Raw genomic sequence first — 25146 nt, forward strand, 5'->3', positions numbered from 1 at the left:
ATGATGGAAAGTATGTGACAGGAATGAGTTAATGTACATGTGCACTCAGCTGGACATGTGGGTTTACAGGTTTTCTTGTTGACCCAAGAATCCTGTATGATCACCGAACTATGTTTCGCATCTTGTTGTGACTCCTTCAGTTTAAGCTTGTCTTAAATGGATCTTTTATAAAGCTTTTAACATTTGTCGATGACGAAATCCGTAAACCTTCATATTACCTCTATGAGATTTTCGTAAAGTACCCTACAAATGTTGCATTGGTAAATGTACATGGTGCAAGTAGCAGCTGTTGGTTCACTTCATGAAATTAAGTTTTCAATCAGGGCTATAATAGGGGAGTAATTGAAGATAGAAATAAACACAATCTCAGGCCTTATGATTTTGGTTCATCTTTATTTTTTTTCCTTTAGAGACAGTCAGAGGGTTATAACATAAATAAGCTATGATTGAGTGCAACCACTTCCCTTTACAGGCTGTACAATGGAAACACAGTAGGACAGCAGTTTGGTCCAAAATGCTGCCGTGGAGACAAGATTGGTTGTGGAATATCATTGGACTCTGATGATGGACAGTTAACAGTATTTTTTACCAAGAATGGCAAAGAAGTAAGTTTTTCATACCCTCACTTAACTTGGGAAATATTAAGTGAAGTAAATACAGTCAAGAAAGTAAATGTTTACATTCTCTTCATGTGCTTTAACCAAACATTTCTGCATCTGTATTTGCCTAGATCGGCAGCGTTGAAGTCCCAGACCCCCCTGAAGCTCTGTACCCTGCTGTGGGGATGCACTCTCTTGGGGAAGAAGTCCTGCTGGACCTGAATGCTGAATGGGGGTCGGATGAGGATGATGGACAGATGATAGTGGACAGTCATGAAGAGGACTGGAGCCGACTTCATGATGTCAAAGTGACTGGCACGGTAAGTCCTGATGAATGTTAAATGAAAAATGGAGTCATTAGTTTTTAGCAGATCAGCCAGTAGCAGCATTTACATAAAACTGTGGCCAGCATGTTTGTTGACTGGTTTTGCAATGGCCTCTGATCTGAACAGCACTACTCTGTAATCACACCCTGCACACCCTCCACACCCTGCACAGGGAATGAATTGTTTATAGCTTGTTAGAATTTGAAAAATTAAGGTTATGTATATTGCATCACATGTCACACATTCCAAGTCTGTGTCGAATCAGATGTTAAAGAATGATAATATAGACCAAAAGGTCAAAGTTCTGAGATACAGAGACATAAACCAAATCTTGGGTTGTCTTAACAAAAATACAAAAGATTTTATTTGCCCGTGCTGATTTATTTTAAAGAGCACTTTTTCTCTACTTACGTAACTTATGTTACAAAGTGCTTTGCAGGAGTAAAACAAAGCACAGAACGGGCAAATAAAGTGGGTTAGGTCAATAAAACTGGTATATTTGCAGAGACAACAACAATAGTGTTCATTCCTAAGTGAAATTAGTCAAAACTCTCTGGTGAAAGTATGTTTTCCAGAAGAGATTCTGAAATTGTTCACCAAATCTGCTGACCTGATTTCATCAGGCAGTCTGTTTCAGAGCTTTTGGGTTTTGACTGAAAATGTTACGTCAGCCCTTATTTTCAGTTGTGTTTCAGAAAAACATGAATGACCTTTACCCAAGGATCTCAAGACAGCAATTATAAAGAACATTTTATCTAGAACCCTCCCTGACCTCTTGTCTCTCACTATGTCTGAGTCTCCGCCCCTCTCTCTGATGGCAGGGCTGCAGGGTTTGTGTCTGACTCAGGCGTTGGTAAGCACTGAACATGAATGCAAAGAGGATGGGAGGAGGACACAGCTGACTCGCCCTGAGGCAAGAGTGCAACCTGTGTGCCACCCGCATATCCAATTATCCTTTATTTCAACAAATATAGCCTTGACTTGGGTAAATGAAGGGCCTCAAAAATGCTGTTGGATCTTTATCAAACTCATCTGTTACAAGAAGGCCGGCAGGGCAAAAATACAGTCAGTATGCGGCAAAAGTTGTGGGATTTAAATGCTTATGAGTGGTTGAAAAGCACATTTCTGAGGCTTAAGGTTGAATTCACTGAGATCTTGAATAAACAGGGCATAGCTGTTTTTACTCTTGAGTCTTCACACATTTTGTTTTCACTACTATTGCTGCCTTCAGGCTCGTGTAATGAGAAATGTTTTTCTCATGGCTGGGACTCTTCTTTAGTTGTGTTGATTTCCCCTGCTCCACATACTAAAGAGTTATGTTGTCTCTGAGGCTCCTCTGTATGACTCAAGGAGCTGATAAAACCAGATCATGTCCCAAATTTTCTACAGAAAGAAAGAATAGTATGACGTTGCAAACTAATTTTTGCAGCTCATCATGTAATGGTCTTCTCAGTGCAGTCTGAATAGAGCATTCATCATCTCATATAACACCTCTGTTGTATGTAAAGTTCAGCAGAGAGAGGGAATTGTAGGGCACAGAGGAAAGAGTTTTTGACTTATTCAATTTTGATTCAACAGTCTTCCAGTGAAATTGTCTCACCAAAATAACAGATATTTTTTATTACGTTTTTTTGTATTACCTCCACCAAGGAGGTTATGTTTTGGGGAGAGTTTGTCTGCCTGTCTGTTTGTCTGTGGACAACATAACTCAAAAAGTAAGGAAGGGATCTTGATGAAATTTTCAGGAAATGTTCAAAATGGGGTAAGGGAGACATGATTACATTTTGGAAGTGATCCAGATCATTGTCTGGATCAAGTATTTTTTTAAGGGTTCTTCACATTCACATCCTGTCAATATTCTGGATACTAAGATCCGGAATATGAAATATGTACTGGGTCATCATCATTTTCAACACTGTCAGGTAACAAATTCTCGTACAAAGCAGCAACTAACCAAATTGTAGTAGACAGTCTGCTGAAAGGAAGTATAACATTAAAGTAGGACTAAAGTGTTGCGTGACAATCACAATATGCTTGGTGGAGGTCTGCGCTCTCTTTTCTAGTTACATTTTGGGCTCAGCGCTTTTGTTACATTTTGGGTCAGTTTTCACATTTTGGGTTTATAACATTTTTTAGATTACATTTTGGGTTGTCCTTATGGTTTGGGCTCTATCAGGGCATAGCCTCGATTCTGAAGAAATGCAGCATAACTCAAACCCTCTGTTGAATCTTCTATGGATAAAACACAAGCTGTCAACAAGTAACCATACAACTAGAGCCCGACCGATTAATCAGCCGGGCTGATTAATCGGGCCGATTATGCCTGTCACTGATTAATCAACATCGGCCAAAATGTAGCTGATTATAAAAATGTTTGCTCTGCGGAGATTCTGTCGCTCCTGTTCCTGTGTGTTGGGCAGCACGCTGCCTGAGTGCCTGGCCCCTCCATCCACCATTATCTAATGTAAGATTATAGAACAACGTTTTAACATCGCGGAAGTTGCTTTTTTTGGAAGATAAACAGAGATAAACTGTTAATTCTTGCTACTGTTAATTCACACGTCCACCATTTTCTAATGTAAGACTAAAGAACGACATTTTAATGTTGTGTAAGTTGCTTATTGTGTGTTTACAGTTTGATTTTTTTTTTACTAACTGTGTTTAGTTTTACTTCTTTATTTATTATTGTGTTTACAGCTTGTTCTTATATATCATTGGTTTAAACTACAGTTCTTATGCTGATAGTTTTATAATTTAAGTTCCTTGTTTTAATTTATTAGTGTTCTGTCTCTTGTCTTGAATCATATGGGTATTATAATAATTTGTGTTTATATACCTACAGTATATATCCTGTGTATATCAATGAATTTATTATATTATATCAGCCGATATATCAGATATTGGTCGATATATCTGATATCGGCTTTTTTTTCCCCCCAGTATCGGTATCGGCATCGGCCCCAAAAATCCCATACAACCTCTCTTCATGATACAGAACTGTCAGACATTACTGAACAGACACCACTGTAGCTGCAAGACAGTTTTAGGTGACTGTCATATGCTGAAGGAGTCATGGTACAGAAATCTGTAGCTTCACAAAATCAAGCTCCTAGAAGCTTTGTGTCATGTTTCAAAGGTCACATTCTTTCGTTAAAGCTGCTGTCATTGTTTGACCATTTAGAGACAGCAGAAAAAGCAAGCACAAAAGATCAACTTATCATCACATCACAAAGAAGTGGAAGATTCATAGTATGCATCAAATGCAGAGCCAATAGAAACATTTTATTTTTGCATGTTCTGCAGCCGTTATAGAAAAACAGCATTTATCCAAAGCTGTGTTTAAAGTCAATCCATGAATGTAAATCCAATATTCACTCTTGTGTTTTTTTTTCAACCTACAGTGAAATCTCTGACAAGGGCCTGTTTTTGTCCTTCTTTTTTGGTACTTTGTTTGTTTGTTCTTTGGTTTGATGTCAGTGAAGACAGTTGGTAGCTGACTGTGTAAAAAAATGTGCTTTATTTAGATCATCATTTTAAACTGAAAGTAGCTGATCTCTGAGCTAAAGAGGATAGATTTTTTCATTATTAATATGAATGTTTGGTGCTGCAGTACACATGTACTTATGGCTGAGTGTCACAGTGATAGTAAACTGAGAAAGGGAAGGATTTATCTTTAACTGTTGTTTGAAAACCTCTCTGTGTAGACTGCCACTAAGTGCTCTTTGAGGACAGATTATTTCCTTCAGTTGTGAACATAAGTCAAGTTACTGAAATACCAAACTTTCAACACATGCTAAAACAGTAATCCAGTTTAAATATTTGCTCTCTGTCTGTATTTTTTGTCCTGCAGCTGCTGGAGTATGTGGGTAAAGGGAAGAGCATCGTGGATGTGGGCTTAGCTCAGGCCCGTCGACCTCTCAACACACGCTTTCACTACTACGAGCTGGAGATCGCAGACGCTGGAGAAAAGTGTTACATCGCTCTGGGGCTGGCACGCAGGGTAAGAGTCTCCTCATTTCAGTCAGACTTTCAACGATCTCATGTCATTATCAGTGACATGGAGTGTAACTTTGGCTGCACATGCTCCGTTGTTATTTGTCTGTAAAGTACCCCCCACCCCGCTCCGCTCAATCTCGTCATCGCTGTCCTTCATACACACTGCTGCTCTCACTGTTTCCAGTCTGAGTGATTGATGAGGGACAGAGGAAAAGCTAACAACAAAATAAATATTTTCTCATTTCACCCCCACATCTAGTCCTCCATGGAGAGCAGGTTTTTCCATTTGCATGTGAAATTACCATGTTGAAGAAAAGTACAGCCAATTATGTGAAAAGTTAGTTATGAGATACAATGCATCTGTTGTATTTGTCTCAGTTTTCCTTCTGTCTGTGCTGTTTTTTGTTTTTCTTCCTCTCTGTGGTGCAGCCAGTCTCCACATAAAGACAAATAAGAGGAGGGAATAAAAGTATGTAGGACTTCCTCAGGCTAAAGAATTAAAGTTTGATAACCTAATTAATTTGTCTCTTTTGGGTGCATTAAATCCGAAATGATGACAGATTACGGTGAAACAGTGTTTTGGAAACAAGAAGGGTGTGGGAGAAGACTTGTTGAGTGTTTTCACTTCAGAGATACAGTCATCTGTCATTACTCTTATTAGATCATCTGAGTGTCCTTATTGGACTCTAATTGACAGCTGATCATTGGGCTGTTTTTCCAGCTGCGTTGACAATCCCAGCCAAGGGGATGATGGATCATCGCTGTGTTCATCAGTGACGTTAAACTCCTCCTTCTCCCCTGTCGTCACTTTCTGCGTGTGGGCACTTTGCGCCCTCAGGTCAGACTGTCAGGAGAATAGAGCTCTGTCATTTTGCTGATTGTTTTCCAGGAATTGTTTTTCTCCACATGTCTGCGGGTTTAGAGGAGTGATATAAATCCGTCAGTCAGTCATTTCTGAGGTATTCTGCCTTCCCACGTCCTCTTCTGCAGGACACATCAGTCTGCTGATGTGCAGCATTACTTTGCTGCATAAATCAAAACAGAGATCACTCTTTCTCTTGCTATCCTGTAGTAACGCATGCTGAGCAGTTACTGGTTGCTCAATGCTTGTATATATCCGAAATGAGCTGTTGTTTATGGTGCATTCCTTTTCTCTATCCTTGCTTCAGGAAAGATTTTTTCTACTCAAGTTTCGGCTCTTAACTCAGTCTTTGGCCTTCTCCTTCTCTAGCCTTGTTTTCTGTTTGTAGCTTTGACGAGCACTAAAACTTTTTATAGAAACGATCACCTTGGGTAAATTGTTTAACGAAGCATCAGACTTAAAGTTCTTTCAAAAGTCAGTGTAGAAAAGATTGAGATAGCCAGTGTCATACTGCTAAGTGAAGAAGGGTTTTACTTATTTTTTCTATTAACCAGTATGGCAAAAGCTGTCTTAAAAATAGGCTGGGCTACTTATAGAAAAGAGAAAAAAGTCTAGCTTTTTTTGCCTGCTAAATAATAACATGAACTAAACCAACAAATATCAACAATTTAAAGCTCCTGTGAGGGTGTTGATCTAGTTATAAAACAGGCTTATATGAGCAGTGATGTATCTTTATGACCCTCATAAGAAAATAAAGACATTAAGCAACAGTTTTGTTAGATTCTTCATGGTAATCTGTCTTCCTGTAACTTATGTGAGCAAGCAGGTGTCAGACTGCATGATGGATGGTATATTGAAGGAAAAAAAAAAATTTTAACTTAAGCTTTGCAAATGTTTGCACAGAGTGACTCGTTTCACTGCTGAAATAAATTAGAAAGATATTTCTGTCAGTGGATGTTCATAATAGCAAATTACTCTCAGGAGCTTTAACCCATGTGTGACATTGTCTTTTAGGGGGCTTTCAAGTTTTTAGTAGCCTAACCTGGTCTTTTGAAGAAAAGCTGGTAGAATAACTTCTATTGTTTTTTTCTTAATTTTTTTTTCTTTTTTTTGTTAAATCAGCCTGAGTGAATGTGTATATATATATATATATATATATATATATATATATATATATATATATATATATATATATATATATATATATATATATATATATATATATATATTCTCTAGTTTTATGTGTGAAGTCATGTTTTACCACCTTCTTTTACGGTATTTTATTCTCTCTAAATCTGCTTACGATCTTTCTCCAGCTTTTATGTGAACTTGAGATCACAATCTGACAGTCAGTGGTCAAGTGTGTTAACACTGGCCACACTGAGGGCAAATGGAGCCACTCTGCCTGGTCCAGATCAATAAGGAGGACAAGTCTTCAAAACTTGGTGGAAAAACTCATCAGACAGATGAGTGTTGTTGAGATTAATTGTTTTCCATTTCTCTTTAATTTGACAGGATTACCCCAAAAACAGACATCCAGGATGGAGCAGAGGCTCCATAGCCTACCATGCAGGTGAGTATTGGCTAATTATAACTTTTGTATAATTTAGTGATATGCTCTTAGATTATATTTGCACTACATCACTGCTTGATTTCATGGCAGAGCCAGTGAGTTTACGAGTTTAGGTGTCCAATGTTTACATTGATTATGTCTCCAAGTTGTTGATCACGTTTACTGTAATGGATATTTTCCTAAATATTTATAGTTATCACTATACACACAGATTTTGATGAAATGATTAGGTTAGATTCACTTTTACTGGCCCATACTCTCCAGATTTGTACAAGTTTTCTTTTGTTGCTTTGCTTTCCTCAGTCGTTTTGTTTATGTGAAGTGGAAACTTGGAATTGCATGTTGAAGAGAGAAGGGATTACAGATTGTGTTTGCTAAACAGAATAATTTGTTCAGTGAATTAATGGCTGGATGTTGCTTAACACTGCACTGATCAGAAAGATCAATCCTACTGTCAGCAGATGATTTGTCTTTTGAAAGAGACGTGTTCTGTCTTAATTGCATCTCACTCTCTCATTTAACACCCCTGAAGACAACCCTTGTGTTATTTGCAGATGATGGGAAGTTGTTCCAGGGCAGCGGGGTTGGGGACGCATTCGGACCGCGTTGCTTTGAGGGTGATATCATGGGCTGTGGGATCATGTTTCCTCGTGACTACAGCCAGGATTCTGGAGGTGAGTGTCTTCTTTGCTATTTACAAAACATATTTTTCAAGTCATGTACAATGACAATCATCTTTTCTTCTTCTATGTCTGGGTTTCTATTAGATGACATTGATGACTGGGACTTTGAGGTATCTGCAAAACCTGATGAAGTCCATAATGACCTTTATGCAAACAATGAAGATGAGGAGGATGAGGGAGAGAATCCAGATGGAAGGAAAGTCATGGTGAGACGTCAGAATGTTGAAATGTTTCACAAGGGAATCTTAAACATTTGGTTCAAATATTGTGATCCTGTCTTTGCTGTGTCCTCTCTTGTTTGAGTAGGTGTTTTTCACCCGAAATGGGAAGGTGGTCGGTCGGAGGGAGGTGGCCATACCTGTAGGAGGATTGTACCCCACGATCGGGATGATGAGCACAGGAGAGAAGGTGAAAGTGGACCTGCACCCTCTCAGTGGCTGAGCGGAGAAAGACTTATTGAAATCCCTGTGTTGATATCAGATATCACAGTAAGGACATACATGAAGCTGTGGGACATTTTGAGGATAGCACAAAATTAACCTCCAAATCGAAAGGCTTAGAGATGTTCCTTGAAACGTCACTCCAGTGTAAGAGGAGAACATGCTCCTTCATGCTTTAAGAAAAATCTGACTGTCTGACAGAAACTTTTTATCAAGAGTGAACAGGATATTTTTTTATCACGTGCCTCTGAGAAGTGCTTGATGATTAAACTGTTTCATGAAAACAAAGAAAGCTTAATAAGTGAAAGGCTTTATTGTCTATCTCATGACAAAAACTGTCATGAAATGCCAAAAAAAGACCATGTACAAATCAGGTGGACTGTCGTACAAGCAGAGATGCACATTTTTGAAAAAGAAAATGTAGCTGCAATCTCACAGCCTGCGGCTACAGCTGTGCAAATACCCAAAGCTCTGACGTGCTGCTTCCCACTGACTGTGTGTTACTGACACCTAGTGGTTAGAGTGATAGTATGAAAAATCATTAAGAAAAACTCTTAAACTCCTGCAGCCATTTTGACCTGTGATAGCAATTAAGTATGTATCAAAATTATTTTTTTAAATCCAAAAGCTGTTCATTTTAAACAGGTATGATTTTAACATTTAGTAGCTGAGGTGTCATTAAAAAGAAAACAATATATTTGACAATCAGACATTCTGTCAAAAAAATTGTTTAACAGTAAAATCATAATCATGTTTGAGGATAAACCCCAAATAGATGCAGACTAAAATTAACTTGGTCAGCATGATATTTAGACACTAGTGATTTCTCTGAATGTGTTTTTCCAGCGTAGAGCGGTCAACTGTCCACATGTAGCTGCAGACACGCTTTTAGGCGCTGTTGATTGTGAAGTTTGCCTCAAGTATCTCAAGATCTAAGCATTTAAATTAATAAAAGTAATGCCACACAACTGTGCCTGTTTTTACACACAAGATTTTATAGGAAAGAACTTTGCCTGGACTCTGGTGGACTCTGAAGTGCCTTAAATCAAAAGGATCTACAAGGTCCCAAAAAGGGATTCATTTTGTATTTAACTGTCAGGACTAATTGATTGTTCAACATTTGAGTATGTCAGGAAAGGTCTGGATGTTGAAGATGAAGCTGTACTGTAACTAATGTTAGTTGCTCTCAGGTTGTATTTGAAAATCAAGTGAAACACTCTGTCTTTTAAGGTTATTTTATGATATTGTTGTATTGTAAAATCAAGCATTGACTGCCAAAAAATTCTGTAATTTTTATGTTGTTTTGTGTCACTACAGTCATTTTGTTTAAAAAATGTTCTTTTCTAATTTCTCTGCCAGTTTTTCCCCTGATATTTTTTTTCAGTTAACTTGTTCAGTTTTGAAAATATCCTTTTGCAATGCCAAACTTTTTGTGACATCCACTGTACTGTAACTCCCAAAATAAAGAGAAAAGAGCTCTTCGTGGTACTCCATGATTGACAGCGTTGCATATTTCTCTGCCTTAAACTCTGAGTTCCTCACTACAAAAACTATATTAACATGCTGCTGGAAAAGAACAAACTGCAAAATTTTGATACTGTTTATTATTGGGGTGTGGATGGCCCAGCAGTCCAGGTAGTATCCTGTGGGGTTCCCCTTTGAGCGGGTGGCCCGGGTTGTAATCGGGCCTGTGGCCTGTTTCCCACATGTCATTCCTCACTTTCGTGCTGTTACCTGCTCTACCCACTGTCCTATCCTCTCTGATGAAAGGTGCAAAAAGCCAGAAAAAAATACTTAATATGTATATTATTGATTTTTCTTTTAATCCCAACAAAAACAGACCACAGACCTTGAGCTGCTATGAACCTGATAAGCCTGTTTGATAAGGCTAAACTGGATCCATGTGGTGCGTTAAATTTCCTTAAATGAAAAAAAAAAAAAAAAAAGGTGGTTTCATCTCTAAATTCTCCTTGGTCGTCCAAAGTGTTTAAGGCTGTGGGGTCCACATGATGCTTACACTTCATTTTGGGAGGAAACTACAAAGCATCACACAAATTTGTACCATTGACAAGACCCTGCCACATACTTTTAAATCAGTCCCACATCAAAGTTCAATAAATCATGAGCCGAGGTACCACAAACAGGACGCCTTCTGGTTAGTGAGTCATGCATGTTTAGAAATCTTGTTCTCACATGAAACAATCAGAAAAAAATATTTATTCAGAGTTTTACATTTTTTCCATCTACATTAAGGCAATGTAAAAATTCCTCAACATTTATTCTCAAAGATCTTATAAATAAGACTGTTGTACCATTTTGTGATACAAGATTTTAAAGTCTCTTCAACATTAAAGGAAGGACACAGAAAAGCAAAATGACAGACAGGTTATAGTTGTCATTAAAAAGCACTTAAATGCTGCATAATATAAAAATGCCACCTGCAAGTATTACATCGTAAATGGCGTTTATAGAGAAGGGCTTAAAGAAAGAGACCAAACTTCCAGTAAAATCAGGCGTCGTAAAAAAGCGGTATCAAATATTTCAAAAGTAATTAATGAAAACCTTTAAAAATAGTTGAACCTAAACAATCAAAAATGTAGTTATTGCAGTTTGTAAGCACTTAAATTTGCATCTCTCCTATAAAATGTGGCAAAGCTAGACCTAAGACCTACTTATGAACTGAGGAAACTGAATGAAAGTGTATAATGGTGGACGGATGTTACATTTGGGCTCTTATGACTCAAAGTCATCCTCCTCTTCCTCCTGATAGTAGCGGTTCCTCTTGATTATGTCCTCTGCGCTCAGCTCCTCATCTTCACTTCCTTCTTTGTCCTCCTCCCAGAAGCCCACGTCCTGAGAGGCGCGGTTCTGTTTGGGCTGTGAAGGCGGAGAGGGGGACGGAGAGGTACCTGGGGAGATGCTTCTAACAGAGCCCTCTTCTGCTGCAGCTTTAACTCCCTCTGCTTGGTCGTCACTTTCTCTCTGCTGCAGAGTCTCTGCATCCTTTTCTGAGGCTGCCTCTCTTGTGCTTGTTGGTTCTTCATTTGGCTCGCTCTTTTCTTCCTGTTTCACCTCATGAGGTTCCTTCTGGGTTTCCTTTGGTGCTTCTTCAGATGATCTTTGGTTCTCAAGTGATGCTCTCCACTCCTGCAGGGATTTGAGCGGCCGACGAAGCTCCCTGGAGCCCTGAGTGGGTGTGGGATTGGGTCTGGCTGCAACAGTAAAAGGTCGACAGCGCTCCTTGAGAGACTGGCTCCTCCTGAGGCTCTTCAGCTCAGCCTGCTCTGAGTTCTGGAAGGGTGAAGGGACCTCATCCTCTGGGGGCCACTTGGCTTTCCATGATCGGCCTGAAGGAGCCCCCTCAGTGACTGGACTAAGAACCTGGGCCCCGGGTTGGCTCTCGTCAGCTGGGGGAGGCCAGGCGACCCTGAGCCTGCGTGTTTCACTTTGCCTCTCTGCAGACTGAAGTAGCTCTCTGGGGCTGACTTGTGTCTTCACCCGTGTCTCCAGTGCAGCAGTCAGGTCTGTGACTTTAACCTGGGGAGAGGTTTCCTCAGCTGGAGTTGGAGGTTTGTCCGAGACACTCTCAGCTGGACTCATCACTGGTTCAGATTCCTCTTGTTCTTTTTGCTTCACCTCTTCTTCATTCTCCTCAGCCTCAGCTCGTGGCTCCCACAGCTCTTTGTGCGGGCGGTGCCCAAAGCCCTCATCATAGTTTCCTTTGGCTTTGAACAGCTGGTTGAAATGAGGCTTGCAGTAGATGTTACCATGCAGAGAGGCATAGTTCCCCAGACTGGTAACAGAGAAACACAGATTGGTTTTTACTTGTTACTCTTTGGTTTTTAGCTTTTGAACGGTCTCTCATTAAGGAAATCTAATGTGTATTCATTGTAAAGATTTAAAAACGTGGTATTAAGAAAGACTTCAAGAAAAGTGTGAAAGACATGCCTGATTGTCATGTTGCAGTGCACACAACGAAAGCAACGTTTGTGGTAGACGTTCTTAAGAGCCACCAGTCTCTCCAGAGGATACACCGTCTTTGAACACGCGATGCAGGTCTCCCTCAGTGAGGGGAGGAACTTCTAAAAACACAATTAAATTCATTTACAAATCCATGGTGAAAAAGAGTTGAAATATTTATAATTATGCACATCTCCTGCTTGTTACATAAAACTCTTACCCTTGATGCTTTGGGTTGTTCGCTGGTTTCCCCTAAAACACAAAATGCACAAAATTTTCTTGCTGTACTTCACGTTTAAACGTCACTAGAATGACATTTCAGTTGATTTATTAATATTTTCAACTCTGGGAACTCAATATTAATGCTGTCTCTGTTGAGTGAATGTGCTAACTGGTCCTTGTTGTTAGACTTACCGTTGCACTCGGGGGCAGAGCTGTGTTTCTGATTTACAGCTGCAGATGTTTTTGGAGCAGGCACCTCTGTGGCTGCGCCCTGCGGGAAACAAAGTAAAAGAGAAAAAGAAAACAAACACTTGTGTAAATGGGCGTTGCATAATGACCTGTTGTGGATTTTTCCCTATTTCTGGTGCAGGCAGGAAGGAAGCAAACAAACAATGTGAAAACATTCATAGTTAGAGTAAGGGCTCAAACATAGATCACTTAATACAATGTGGCCTTTCTGCTACATGTACATTTTTCTTTTGGTTGAGCAGAGGTCAGTCACATTCAAACCAGATACCTCAGCATGGACACAGAAGGACATTTTAATGTCAATCTTACTAACAAAAATCAAAGTAGTAATAATAATAATGAAAGATAAAATGAAATAAATAAAAAAAACTCCACTTGCTTTCCTTGTTTGAGTAATCAACATTTAACACATTAACATACATTTAGCAGAATAATATTTAACACTCAATGATAGATCTTAAATTTTAACTTTTTTTTTTTACTGTCTGCTTTTGTGGCTTCAGAGAAAAAAAGTGTTAATGGTAGAGCATAGTGAACAAGCATGAACTCACAGAGTGAGTGGTACTGACTTTAGAAACAGAGGCCTGGTACTTGGCCAGCTTCTCCTTAATGGATGTCGAATCAGCCGCTCGTTTAGACACAGAGGTACCTTAAGAAAAAAACAAACACTTAACCTGTAAAACATCACTGTTGCTCTGCTGTGACGATCAGACAGTTAGTTATGGACTAAGACTTTGGGGTTAAGGGTCAGACACTGATGCCAGTCTCTGAATTTGACCATTTTGACAAACCCCTTCACTCCAAATGAAAGCAAAAGGATGTTGTGATTGTGGCCTTTTCTTTACCTCCATGCTGCTCCTTGTCCTCAGATGAAGTACTGCGGAGTGTTGTCCTGCCAACCTGCAACATACGAAAAATTAAATCAGACATCAGCCGTCTAAACGTAAGCTTGTAAATTTGTTTGGCACCAACCCCGCCTTCGTCTCTTACAGCTGTAGTCTTTTTATCAACCTGTTGTTTGAACAAAGTTTTACTGCTTATGTGAACAGTCTGTTTTTACATACAAGACGCACTGGTTCAAGGATTATTTGATTTGGTTGTAATGTTTACCACACTGCTATAAAAAAGAAGAATTCAGTTTGGTTCAGATAACTTTATTAATCCCTCCAGGTGCGACTGGATCAGAGTAGACTAAGCACAAAAACACAGAAGAGGTTTTATGATGTAGTAAAGTTGAGTTACGTAATTCTGTTTTCATCTGTTAAAGCCTCCCTCACAGGTGAGCATTGTAATCAAGAACATGGTCTGAGCCTCCGGCTTTAGTTCTCAACAGGCAGAAGATATAGTGCGGTCGTGATCTCACAAAACCATAAATATAAACCTTAGTGCCAGTTTTTTGTAAGTTAACTAGCAATCCTTTCCAACAGTCTCTCTCTCGGGTGTTATCCTGAGCTGAAGTGAACACTCGTGTCAATAAAAAGAAAAAATAGTTTTTTTTAAAGAAGTGTAAAAAGCCACCAGGGCCATAATGCCTAAACTGCCCCATGTTCAGTTCAGATCCAAGTCTTTATCAGATATTTGTTAGCAGATGACGCATACTCGTCAAACTACAGGCTCCATCTCTGCAGCACAACAAGAGCAGAAAATGTCTTCATGGACAGTCACAAACATGCCTCTGACCTGAAGTCCCAAAACAATTCCACTGAGCATGAGTTTCAGCGATTAAAGGCTACACCAGAGTTTCTCCAGTTACTCTTTACCCCAAGCGGAAAACATTTCAGAAATTTAAAAGCACATTTTTTCTGCTTCACTTGAGACAGACTTCAGCCAGCATTCAGTGAACAGGTACACCAGTGCTCTCAGTGTATCCAATTTTTCCACCTCTCCTTCCCAGTGGATTTGTGATCATTTTAATATAATTGCTAAAAAACTGAAACTGGACAAAATTGCACGCAACAATGAGAAGATTTTAAAACCACATCTTACATTGAGGATGTTATGAAAACCAGAAAACACTCAGCAGTCAAAGTGCAAAGTGAGATAAAGACTGTTTGCTTCTTAGAGGTGATTGTCTAAGGACTGAAACAGCCGTAGGTCAGGAATGTTCCTGCATTCCTCCACTGAGGAAGGTGAAGAGTGGAGGGCTGTTGTTTTGGGCTGAGGGGAGATGTGATAGACGGAGAGAAAGGGAGGACATAAGACAGGTGAGGGGGAGATGGGCAAAAAACATGTTTAAAAAAGCACCTGGAGTAAGGAAAAAGCAGACGCATAGAAGGACAGTATATGTTAATCTTAAAAAAATTAAATTAACTTTATTTTTTGTTAAAGTTTAAGTTTCCCAAAGTTAAAACTCCACTAAGAAATCCAAAGTGTGAAGCTTTTTAAGCCAAATATGGAAAAAATGTCTTGGTTGACTATACAGTACTGACTCATGCACTTACATAATATTATTGCGTTCTGATTACACCGATTGTTTTTTATTTGAGGTTTTCTGAAATTTCAGCTTAGCTGGATGTCTCTATTCATTTAACTCTTAAAGGACATATTTGATCATACTTTTATTTCTAAAATTTGTAGGTAGAAAAAAATGTTACTTGACTAAACTGCAAATGCCCATAGCTCTTAATGACATTCAACATATTGTTGTCTATATTAATTTTGTCTCCATGTTTTTGTTTGCCTGTGAGAAAGGATAACTTGTGGATCAACTTTATAAACTTTGCAAATTTATTCTTACATACTTGAGGGTTTATTTTTGTTTTTTTTTCTTTGTTGAGAAGATAGCTTTAGGTAATGCAACTCAGAGCTGGCTGCTCAAACGATATCCTTGGTACAGTTAACTCTACTGATGGCCTCAGTTAATGTCTGAGAAGCATGGCTGATAGATGCACAGCTTGAATGCACCAACAAGGAACTTTTGCTGCTACTTGAATTCTTGGATGTCCAAGGTTTAGATGAATTCTTGATTTTACTGTTGCTACATTAGCAGAAAATTGTATTTACACAGAGGATACAGTGTGTCTCCATAGTTACCTTGCTCAGGGCATCCATTCCCTTCTCAAACTTCATTGTCAGGTTGTTCAGTGGCACTCTGGCTTTCTCATAAGAGGAACGGGGGCTGGTTGGAACTTGCTCATCTAGCTTGTCGGGTCTGTCTTTGTGTGTCAGCGTATCCCCGTCCATCCCTTTCTCGTCTTCTCCTCTGCTCACCGGTGGCTCTGTGGGTTGATCTCCCTGATCACTGGACACTGTGGGACTCTTCACTGTTGGAGGTTGCTCGATGGTAGATGGGGGTCTGACCAGCTGAAGAGGTCTGCGGCGGATGTTGGTCGAGCCCTTATCGCTGCTCCCTCTCTGCTCCCAGCGATTCTTCAGAGAGCTTAGATTGACTGACCGCAGAGAGGGCGATGCACCCTCAGAAATCTGTAAGAAAGACAAAAAGCAGTGCAACGCTGAACTTAAAGTGTAAATGTCAGTAACAATCAAAGTGTGCAGCCTGCTCTTCTTTTGCTGGTGTCACTACAAAAGTATTTAAATATTTCTTTTTGACAATAGAGCATGTACAGCCCTAAGCATAGAGATCAGCGCTGTGGAAGAAAGGAAATGCCGGGATCAGATTTTGGCTTCTGACAGATGAGGTGAACAGCTGTTCAAAGCTGGACCAGGAAGTAGATGTTTTTCTGAGGCTGCTGAGAGAAAAACGACTGGCTCACGATGGAGATAGCAGACCTCAGCATGTTTTTCTGTTCACCAGATGCATTCCTTTCCACAAAAACTTCACCTTTCCTAAAAACCACTGAAGGGAGCTCTGTGTTAAAAGGCTCAGCAGTTCATGTCCATGCAGCATGTGGAGCAATAAACAGAACAGCAGGGACACTGCTGCTGTAGTGTGACTACCAGAAACTTCCCTAATTTCAAAAAGAGGAATAACACGTTGAAGAAAGAGGATGTGAACATGGATAAATCTTATAAAACTTATGCAAGTTAACTAAAATACCTATAAACCTTAGAAAGTAACAGGTTAGCAGTGGTTAGAAGGGGACTCCGGTCACTACAAATGGTAAGAAAGCAGAAAACAATTTTCCTCACAAAGTCACATTCTTCTTCTTTTTTTTTTTTGCTTAAATTTGAAATAACTACAAACAAATATTATTTAGTCTTCAAAAAAGTTCACTGGCTCAGAAAATAACTGCTTAATTTACATGAAGTCAAAATAATAATACACACAAGACGGACCAACAATCTTATGCAAAGAAGAAAAAGAATAAATACACAAATTTAGGAGAAATAAATTGCACAAAAAAGGAACAAAAGGAACTGAAGTGGACAAATAACAGGAAAACAATTACTGTCTTTGTGAGGCAAGTCCGGGTGAATGGAGAGAACTGGACAGTGGCAAGATTGTTCCCGTTTTTTGTAAGAAAAGAGAAAAAAAGAAACCTTTGCTGTAAAAGCGCTGAAGTGACCAGATACACAGGACCACAAAGAGACGGTAAGGAAACAGGAAGTCCTTTGGTTAATTCTGTTTTACAGGTCCAGCTCTCCCAGATGTTAGAAGTCACTCAGAAAGTGTTCATGAGAGCATGTCCAGCCCCTTTAACACCAAGAGAGTGACTGAGAGAGATACCCAGGAAACCAGAGCAGGAAATGATACATTCAGGGAAAAGTTAACCCTTTGTTCACTGTGTCGCTGACGTTTTTCCACTGAATTAAACTATTTCTGAAGAAACTCCACATCAGATGTGTTTTTTTCAGACCAGACTAAAAGGTTTTGGATTATTAGAAATGGAAAAACAAAAGAAAGGAGGGAAAAATCCTGAGACATAAAAGAGCAAAGGTCCCTCAATAAAACCAAGAAGGAAAAAGCACTAATGGTTTGCAACACTGTGACGTCAAGGATTTCATATCCCACTCATAACTCAGGTATGGTAAGGGGAGACTTTTTTGCATGATTGATTAACTTTCTACTTCAGGGTGAGGTATACAGAATGAAAATGATAAAGCAGATTGCTGCTTTCAGAGATGTTAAACTAAGGTGGGCTAAAGTTTTTTTGAATTCATCCCACGCTAAGTTTTAAGCCCTCGTTTAAGCTAGAGAAGAGCCCCCCCCCCCACCCACACACACACACACACACACACACACACAAGCCCTGCTCACACACAGGCAAACAGACAAACAGATGGTACTTACACACCACGTATTCAAGCATGCCTCAGACATAGCAGGGCTTTAGTGTTATCCTCCAAAATCCTCAGTAGACTTCCATGTCTCAGTAAAATATCATCAGTTCTCATCTCTACTCTCTCGTCTTAAAGTATTTCTGATTCTGATGATTGGTTTCTACAAAGTTTTGAAAAATACAATGATTCAGCCTCACAAAAAGTACAAAGAATGAACCAAAGAACCTGCAAATGCAGAAGGAAATTGCCTCCAGAGCATCTTTAAAGTTCTGTTCAAACACAGCCTCTCTGTAATTGTGTTAAAATTACAGAGATCACCAGAAAAAGACCAAAGAACTGTTAACTGCGGTCTCTCTCACATACACTAACAGGTAAAATATCCCCAGATGTATAAAGTATATGTCTGGTCAAATTACCTTATTTTTCCTCATTGTAATTGCTGCTCAGCTCCTCATATAATCTCCATCCAGGTTTCTTTGAGTGTATTAAAGTGACAAAAGAGGGAACTACAGAGAGCTCTGCAGGGGATTACACTGTAGTAGGATTATGGGTTTGATAGCATTGTAACAAGTGGCCAATGAGAGGTCAGTGTGGCCCAGACAGTATGTAGGCATGGTGTGTGTCTGCGTGTGCATCTGTGTGTTTACCCCTCATCCTGTCATGCAATAACTAGCTTTTTACCAGTAGCATTGGCTAAACAAATGTAGCAAAACATGCAGCTTACACACGCATTTATTCCAGTGTTAAACTAAGAAGCCTGTTAAAATGCTACTCCACTGATTTGGATCTGTAGATCACAAATAAAGTCCTGAAGTGTTCTTGAAATACTTACTCCTTTTTTCTTCTCTGCACTGGACTCTTCGGCAGCTTTCTGGTACCTAAGAGACAAAGAGACAGAAAGAGTGTATGTGTGAGAGAGAGTAATTAAAAATACAACACATTTTTAACAGTAACATTTGGTACAAGTTTCAGGGTGTGTTATTATACTCATAGTACACTTTAAGGGTGTATATGATTTTATGATTAAAAAGAAAAAATACTCAATGTATCTTGGAAAACGAGCACAATAACTAATCTCTTAACATCTGACACAATTCCAAAAGGAACCAAAGCCTACAGTACAATTAGCCTGTCCAATAATTGCAATAAGACTAAACAATACCGCAGATTGGTTACCTGCTTGTCCACTTATACTTTCCCACGCCCTCATCGCAAACTGCACGTTTCCTCAACAAACTGAGCTCATAAAAACAACTCACCAAAATAACTCCACCTTCATTTAGACAGAGCATAATTACTATCTGTGTGAGTGAAATTAACATCTCTTTAGTTGGATTTATTTAAGTTCTTCCCCTTCTCTCTACAGTCATGGTCTATTCAAGTCTAGCTTTTAACAAGGACATCATAAAACATTAAAACATAAAGCATTCAGGTCAATAGTGTTTATTTTTAATACAACATCAGCTAATAAAAGGGGAACTCCAAGCAGCTGGAAGAAGCTAAATTGTGTTCTGATCTTCATCTTTTTATTCAGTTTATCAAGGCAGAGATTCATGGTGAGAGATATGTGGGCTTGTTTACAAAAAGGCAGGATCCGGTTTTTGTCTATTCAAGATAGAAATCAGCAGAAAGATATGTTTCTTTGACCACAAGGGGCCACCAAAACCAACCAAATCCAAAAGTTCCATTAAGGCCATAAAGATTGAAAAGGCACTGATGGAACTGAAAATGTCATTTAAACAAAAACTAGTCAAAGTGTCAAAGCAAAATTAAAGTATGGTGGAGTATTTTTTTAAAATTTTTCAGGAAATCAGGTGTTACTCACTTGGAGAAGCGTTCAGCAAGGGCATTGTTTTTCCCTCGGCTGCTCAGTGACAGCTCCTTTGCAGTGACACGCAAGGACTGTGTCGCCCAGGACCGTCGATTGAAAGGACCACTCTCCATCTCGGTGGTTATTTGTGTTTCTGAAATGCAATTACAATCATCTTAAGCAATAAGGTTGGTTACTACGAAAAATCTTCAGGTTTGGTTTTAAGCCACAGAGAAAACAAAAACAGTGTATACTGTGTGGAAAAATCCAACAAGATTTCCATACACAAAATAGTTATTTTGAATGGATAAACCAAAACACAAGCTCACATCTGGTATCACTATTTACCTGGTAAATACTAACTGTACTAGTACAGACTTTAAAAGGGTTTTTCTTTCCAGGGTCCAGGTTTGTACATGCAGAGGAACTGTCAGCTGCCTGAGATCATTGTTTTGCAATTTTGCACCATCTTCTCCATCAGTTCCTCTCCTGTCTCTCCCCACTGCCTGACTGAAGTTACATACCAAAGAGCACTTTAACACATGTGAAGCATTCAAACAAACAGGTCAACGTGTTGAGTCTTGAACTTTAGCTCAAGCCACTTCATCACCAAGATGGAAACGCAAACGACAAGCAGCTCAGCTCAGCATGAGTTCATTATCAAGATAACAGACGGGGAAGAAACCAGTGTCCCATAACCACACTGCGTAACATGCAGGATCTGTCTTTTACCTCCCTGCAGCAAATACAAACTAAGAAAAAAAGTGCCACAAAGAGATGACGGGCCTCTGACACATTTCTTCTGTTCATATATTTCCATAATGTCAGGGTTTGAATCCCTTGACTAGTGCCCAGACAGTACGTTGTAACCATGTGTAATCACCGCTGTCTACAGCTGATAGAGTTAATCATCTCTTACTCTCTGAGCTCATTCAGGTAGCTGCACCCATTACGTCACCACCCAGATGAAAGCAACACATGTAGCAAGAGGACTTTGGACTTAACAGAAAAAAAATGAAGAAATCCTTATGACTGGATCAAAAACAAAGAAAAAAATATTGACAAATACAACATCTATTTATAAGACAAAAAATTATGACATATAATTTCATGTTAATACTTTCAAATCCACTGTGGACACTGCTCGGGTGCTTTGTCGGGATCCTCTTATTAAAATGTCTCGGGGCTATTTGCTGCTACAGGTTTTCAGTCCTGATTGGCAGGTTAGGTTACCTTTACTATTGATTAGTTGTTTAATTCTGTTCTGTGTGAACTTCTTACTGAAAACGCTCACGTTTTTCAACGCATACAAACAGTGCTATAAATTAAAAAGTGTTCATAAGTAAGTTTTTCCTGTTGGGTCATCAGTAGGACTTTGGGTTGTTGAGGGCTGTACCAACAACAAGACAGACTGAGACACACCCCAGAAAGATCACAAGTCTTTCCTGAGAACAACACAGGTGAACTGAGTCACCAGTCCAGTTCATTTGTATATCCTTAAACTGTTAATGAAGGCAAGAGCATCTTAGAAAAACAGGTAAGACAAACATCCTCATCAAGGGTTGTGTATCAAACTGAAGTTTTTCTCACACAAGAGCACATGAATAGCTGAACCGAGATGCCATGGTAGAATCAATACACAACGGGAATGTCCCTGGTTTATTTAAGGATTAGGGTGAGGCCAAGCATGCTTTACTTTTATGCAAAAATTGCACTGAGGCCATAGATGCCCGCTTTTTATTTTTTTTTTCTTGGGAGCCTAAGACTAAAAAAACTACAATGCCAAACTCTGCAGACCACCTTGTGTGACATCTCAGAACTTTAAGAACATTGGCTAAATCATTCATCGGGGGTAAAGAAAAAATATCAAAGTACCAACAAAGCCTTCACAAAGGTGTCTCTGATTCAACAAAGACGAAATTTGAAACCACTGCAGGCTGTCCGAAATATGAGCTATTGAAATCTGATATCCTAAACTACAGCATTTCTCTCGATCCTCATCACTTGAGACTGTATAATAAACAGACTTAGTGTCCCTGATATCACCCAGCAGTTTGAGACAGAGGCTGTTTTCAAAACCACCAACTATACTAGAAGTATGAACTGATTTGGATAAAATGCAGAATAGAATATGCAAAAAAGTGCAAGTCTGCAGGCAGTCTTTGTATACTGTTCATGCAATGCACAGCGATAATGTTGTTAGTCCCCTTTTTCCTGTTTATTGCAAGTGGCACTTGGCTTTAGGTGCATTACCACCAGCTACAGGGATGGGTTAGTCAAAATGAAAAAAATATACAATACCACAACGCTAATGTTCATATAAACCAATTATAAACTTTTCCAACAGAAACATGGATTCTTCCAAAGCAGTTTTGCATTCAGCCTTACTTCTGCTTTCCTAAACTGAAAACCAGCAAAACATACCACAAAACGTTTGAACAGAACAGTCATATTACCTGCTACATTCAAAAGTAGTACAAAGTACATTTGAATGAAGTATGTAGTACGTAGTTTCAAAATTAGCTTGAGTTTCAATATCCTCTAAACAACTCTGTAATGTAAACAAAAAGTTCATTCGACAGTACAGAAATGAGCTATTCAGACCCAATCCTTTTTTTTTTTTTTTTTTGAGGGACTGCAGTTTTTAGCACTTCTGCATGGGCTCAATTTCTCACAGCCTGAGATTGCTGCTTGCTTGTTATCAGTTATGGGTGGATACTGACCTTTTACCCCTCAGTTCTGTAGCCTAGTCTACAGCCACAGCGAGACATACAGTATGACTTATGAGTAAGGAGGAGCCTGCAATTCCAAACACAATTGACCTAAAAGCCATAGTTAAATTAAAAAAATATAGGACAAATTCCATTAAGACAATTGAGTTTAACCTGAAAAATCAGTAGCAAGGTGTTGTAATGAAAGACATGACTCATGTTAAAGATTAGCAACCCTGCTCAGAGGACACCGTGTTATTAAAAGAGGTGTTGTATTGTACGCCTTCTAAAGAAACAGACTTTGGTACAACAGTTTTGTGAGCCTGACAGACTTCAAAAGTTAATTTAGTGGCATGAAGTCCATTATAAGACGAAAGGCTCAAAACGAGACAACCTTAGGCCAGAGCGCAAACACGGCATGAGACTAGTTTGGTATCGATTTTGGCTCGCACACTACGGCTCCGATGAACAAAATAAATAAATAAACAAATAAATGAAATAAGTTCACCAGGTACATGACGTTTCAAGCACACCTGTTTCTCATTATACAGTCTGATGAAGCGCAGGTGTGCTCGTTATGTCACTAACTTTGTGAATTAAATTTTGGGGGTAAATCGGTGCCCTGCAATGCGCGAGCCGTATTCCTTCTCCACGAGACAGACCCGTCTCGGCACCTGCTCTCTTAGGCTCGGGTGTCCGACTTCTACACAAATTTAAGTCTTAAAAATACTTAGTATTTGACACAGGCCTATCGCTAAAGTTATCAACAATTTGCAGTATTTGAGTTTAAAGTCCTCGCTTTGAGTTTCGTCTTACCTGTGCGAACTTCCGTCGACTTACCCTTTTTGTAAGAACCTGCTAGATACCTGACACTTGCTGCTGCCACTGCGTCACCAGCAAAGGTGGGGAGAGCAGATAGGTGTCATGGGAGTGGAAGAGCCGGTCATGTGGTTTTTATGCACCAATGACCTTGGGCATTACTCCTACCTGAGACGTTTATGTGTGAGCGAACGCTCCAGCCATGCATGCATGTATCCCACCCACTCAAAAATTCCCGACAACTACAAACACTAGTTCTCGCTAAGGATGAGACGAAAGCAGGCATGCTACCCCACTGAGGTTTTTCGCGGTTAAAGTACAGCTATTGATTGAGAGTAGAATTGAGTAGCTTGTTTGAACACTGATTAAATTAAGTTTGATTTAAGTATATTTAAATTCTTTAAATATCCCATTCACTCTACTAAATAGGGGATACCGGGTAAAGTTGTAACACTTTTTGCTTCAGCACCTCTAACTCACTGAATTTTTGAGTAACAGTTCTCAAACTTTATTGCAAAGTACTCACATTTGTTTACTAAAAAAGGCATCAATTCAAACCTCTGCAAGAATATCACAGACCTCACCAGGTGGTGTCAAATTCATGGTGGCCCTTTATTACAACCTTTCCTTACTACCAGGGTAGGTTGTAACACATGCTGTGGTAAGTAACTTGGACAAAAAAAGAGCAAAAACCAAGGCCATGTACACCAATAGAGGTTTATTGAAATAGATCAATCCAGAAAAATGTCTCTCTCTCTCTGACTGACCACAACTCACTTTCTGTTTGACTCAAGAGTACATCTTTCCTTAACAGTATGCATGCTTAAACACTACAATTTAGCTGTGTAAAGAACACACAGGTCAGGTGTGTGTGTGTGTGTGTGTGTGTGTGTGTGTGTGTGTGTGTGTGTGTGTGTGTTTGTGTGTGTGTGTGTGTGTGTGTGTGTGTGTGTGTGTGTGTGTGTGTGTGTGTGTGTGTGTGTGTGTGTGTGTGTGTGTGTGTATGTATTTTTAATTCAAAGTCATAATGGTGAAAACTGGTTGCTTGTAACCCTGGAGTGATGGCTTTTTTTCAAGGTGCAACATTTCCTCCTGCAAAACCTAAAGACAACCTTGCTGCAGCTCCTTTAACCCACACTGGGATATCACTGGACCCTCAGATTTTGCAGTGATTTGAAGTAACATGGCAGATCCCATGTGCCTCCGTGATTGATTTGACTGACTTGCTGTTCTTTGTGACTTCATCAAATGCTTTTTAAAAACATCAGCAGGCACACCTCTGTCAGTCTTTCTTTTCCACTGCCTGGGCATTGTGTAACATTATTAAAATCAAGAAAATGATCTTAGGTGTACATAAGGGGATGGTTGTAACACTTTAAAGATGTGTCACAACCCACCCCACTCCTGTCAGCCAGTGTTTAGCTAGCTGTATTAGCATAATGGATTGAAATTAGCATGGGAAAAAGTATCACATGCCTGAGAAACTACAATTCATTCTGATATAAGTCACATAGTTTTATCTGGAATAGTTTAAGTACTAAACAAAGTATAGTCTCAGTAAAAAAACAAAAACAAACTTTCTTACCTCAAAATCAGCTTTTTCTCTATAGAATCTGCATGCACCTGTTTTCTGCCCAGACAATCACCATATGTGATCACGGTGGAAGTGGGTAAACATTGAAATGATCATATGACTCCTATCCCTGATGAAATTG

At 39.3% G+C, this 25146-nt stretch overlaps 2 protein-coding genes across 7 annotated transcripts in view; one reads left to right on the forward strand and one right to left on the reverse strand.

The window, feature by feature from the left end:
- LOC141790862 (SPRY domain-containing protein 3-like) overlaps window positions 1-9953 on the forward strand; it is a 15052-nt gene extending 5099 nt beyond the window's left edge. For both annotated transcript variants that reach the window (XM_074670983.1, XM_074670995.1), the window contains exons 4-11: window positions 1-10; window positions 473-605; window positions 731-919; window positions 4776-4925; window positions 7299-7356; window positions 7911-8030; window positions 8124-8245; window positions 8346-9953. The exon at window positions 1-10 is cut by the window's left edge and continues 115 nt beyond it. In XM_074670983.1, the coding sequence (XP_074527084.1) occupies window positions 1-10; window positions 473-605; window positions 731-919; window positions 4776-4925; window positions 7299-7356; window positions 7911-8030; window positions 8124-8245; window positions 8346-8480 (917 nt within the window). In that variant the 3' untranslated portion in view covers window positions 8481-9953. The remainder of the gene's footprint in view (window positions 11-472; window positions 606-730; window positions 920-4775; window positions 4926-7298; window positions 7357-7910; window positions 8031-8123; window positions 8246-8345) is intronic.
- A 486-nt stretch (window positions 9954-10439) lies between these two features.
- Window positions 10440-23549, reverse strand: LOC141790831 (LIM domain and actin-binding protein 1-like). 5 transcript variants are annotated; one of them, XM_074670937.1, is made up of 10 exons: window positions 23429-23549; window positions 19917-20055; window positions 18924-18969; window positions 15944-16333; window positions 13756-13810; window positions 13462-13559; window positions 12854-12932; window positions 12660-12691; window positions 12428-12561; window positions 10443-12272 (listed from the first exon to the last, which is right to left on the reverse strand). In XM_074670937.1, the coding sequence occupies exons 2-10, from the start codon at window positions 20033-20035 to the stop codon at window positions 11213-11215; spliced, it is 2013 nt and encodes a 670-aa protein (XP_074527038.1). In that variant the 5' UTR covers window positions 20036-20055; window positions 23429-23549; the 3' UTR covers window positions 10443-11212. The 5 variants fall into 5 exon arrangements, with proteins under 5 accessions (XP_074527072.1, XP_074527063.1, XP_074527038.1 ...); XM_074670946.1 differs by having other exon boundaries at window positions 23453-23544; XM_074670955.1 differs by having other exon boundaries at window positions 10444-12272; window positions 13480-13559.
- Window positions 23550-25146: the final 1597 nt, after the last annotated feature.

The sequence above is a fragment of the Halichoeres trimaculatus genome, unplaced genomic scaffold, assembly GCF_033239565.1.
Source record: "Halichoeres trimaculatus isolate MK-OKI-2021-1 unplaced genomic scaffold, fHalTri1.1 fHalTri1_scaffold_1, whole genome shotgun sequence".
NCBI classification, from domain to species: domain Eukaryota; kingdom Metazoa; phylum Chordata; class Actinopteri; order Labriformes; family Labridae; genus Halichoeres; species Halichoeres trimaculatus.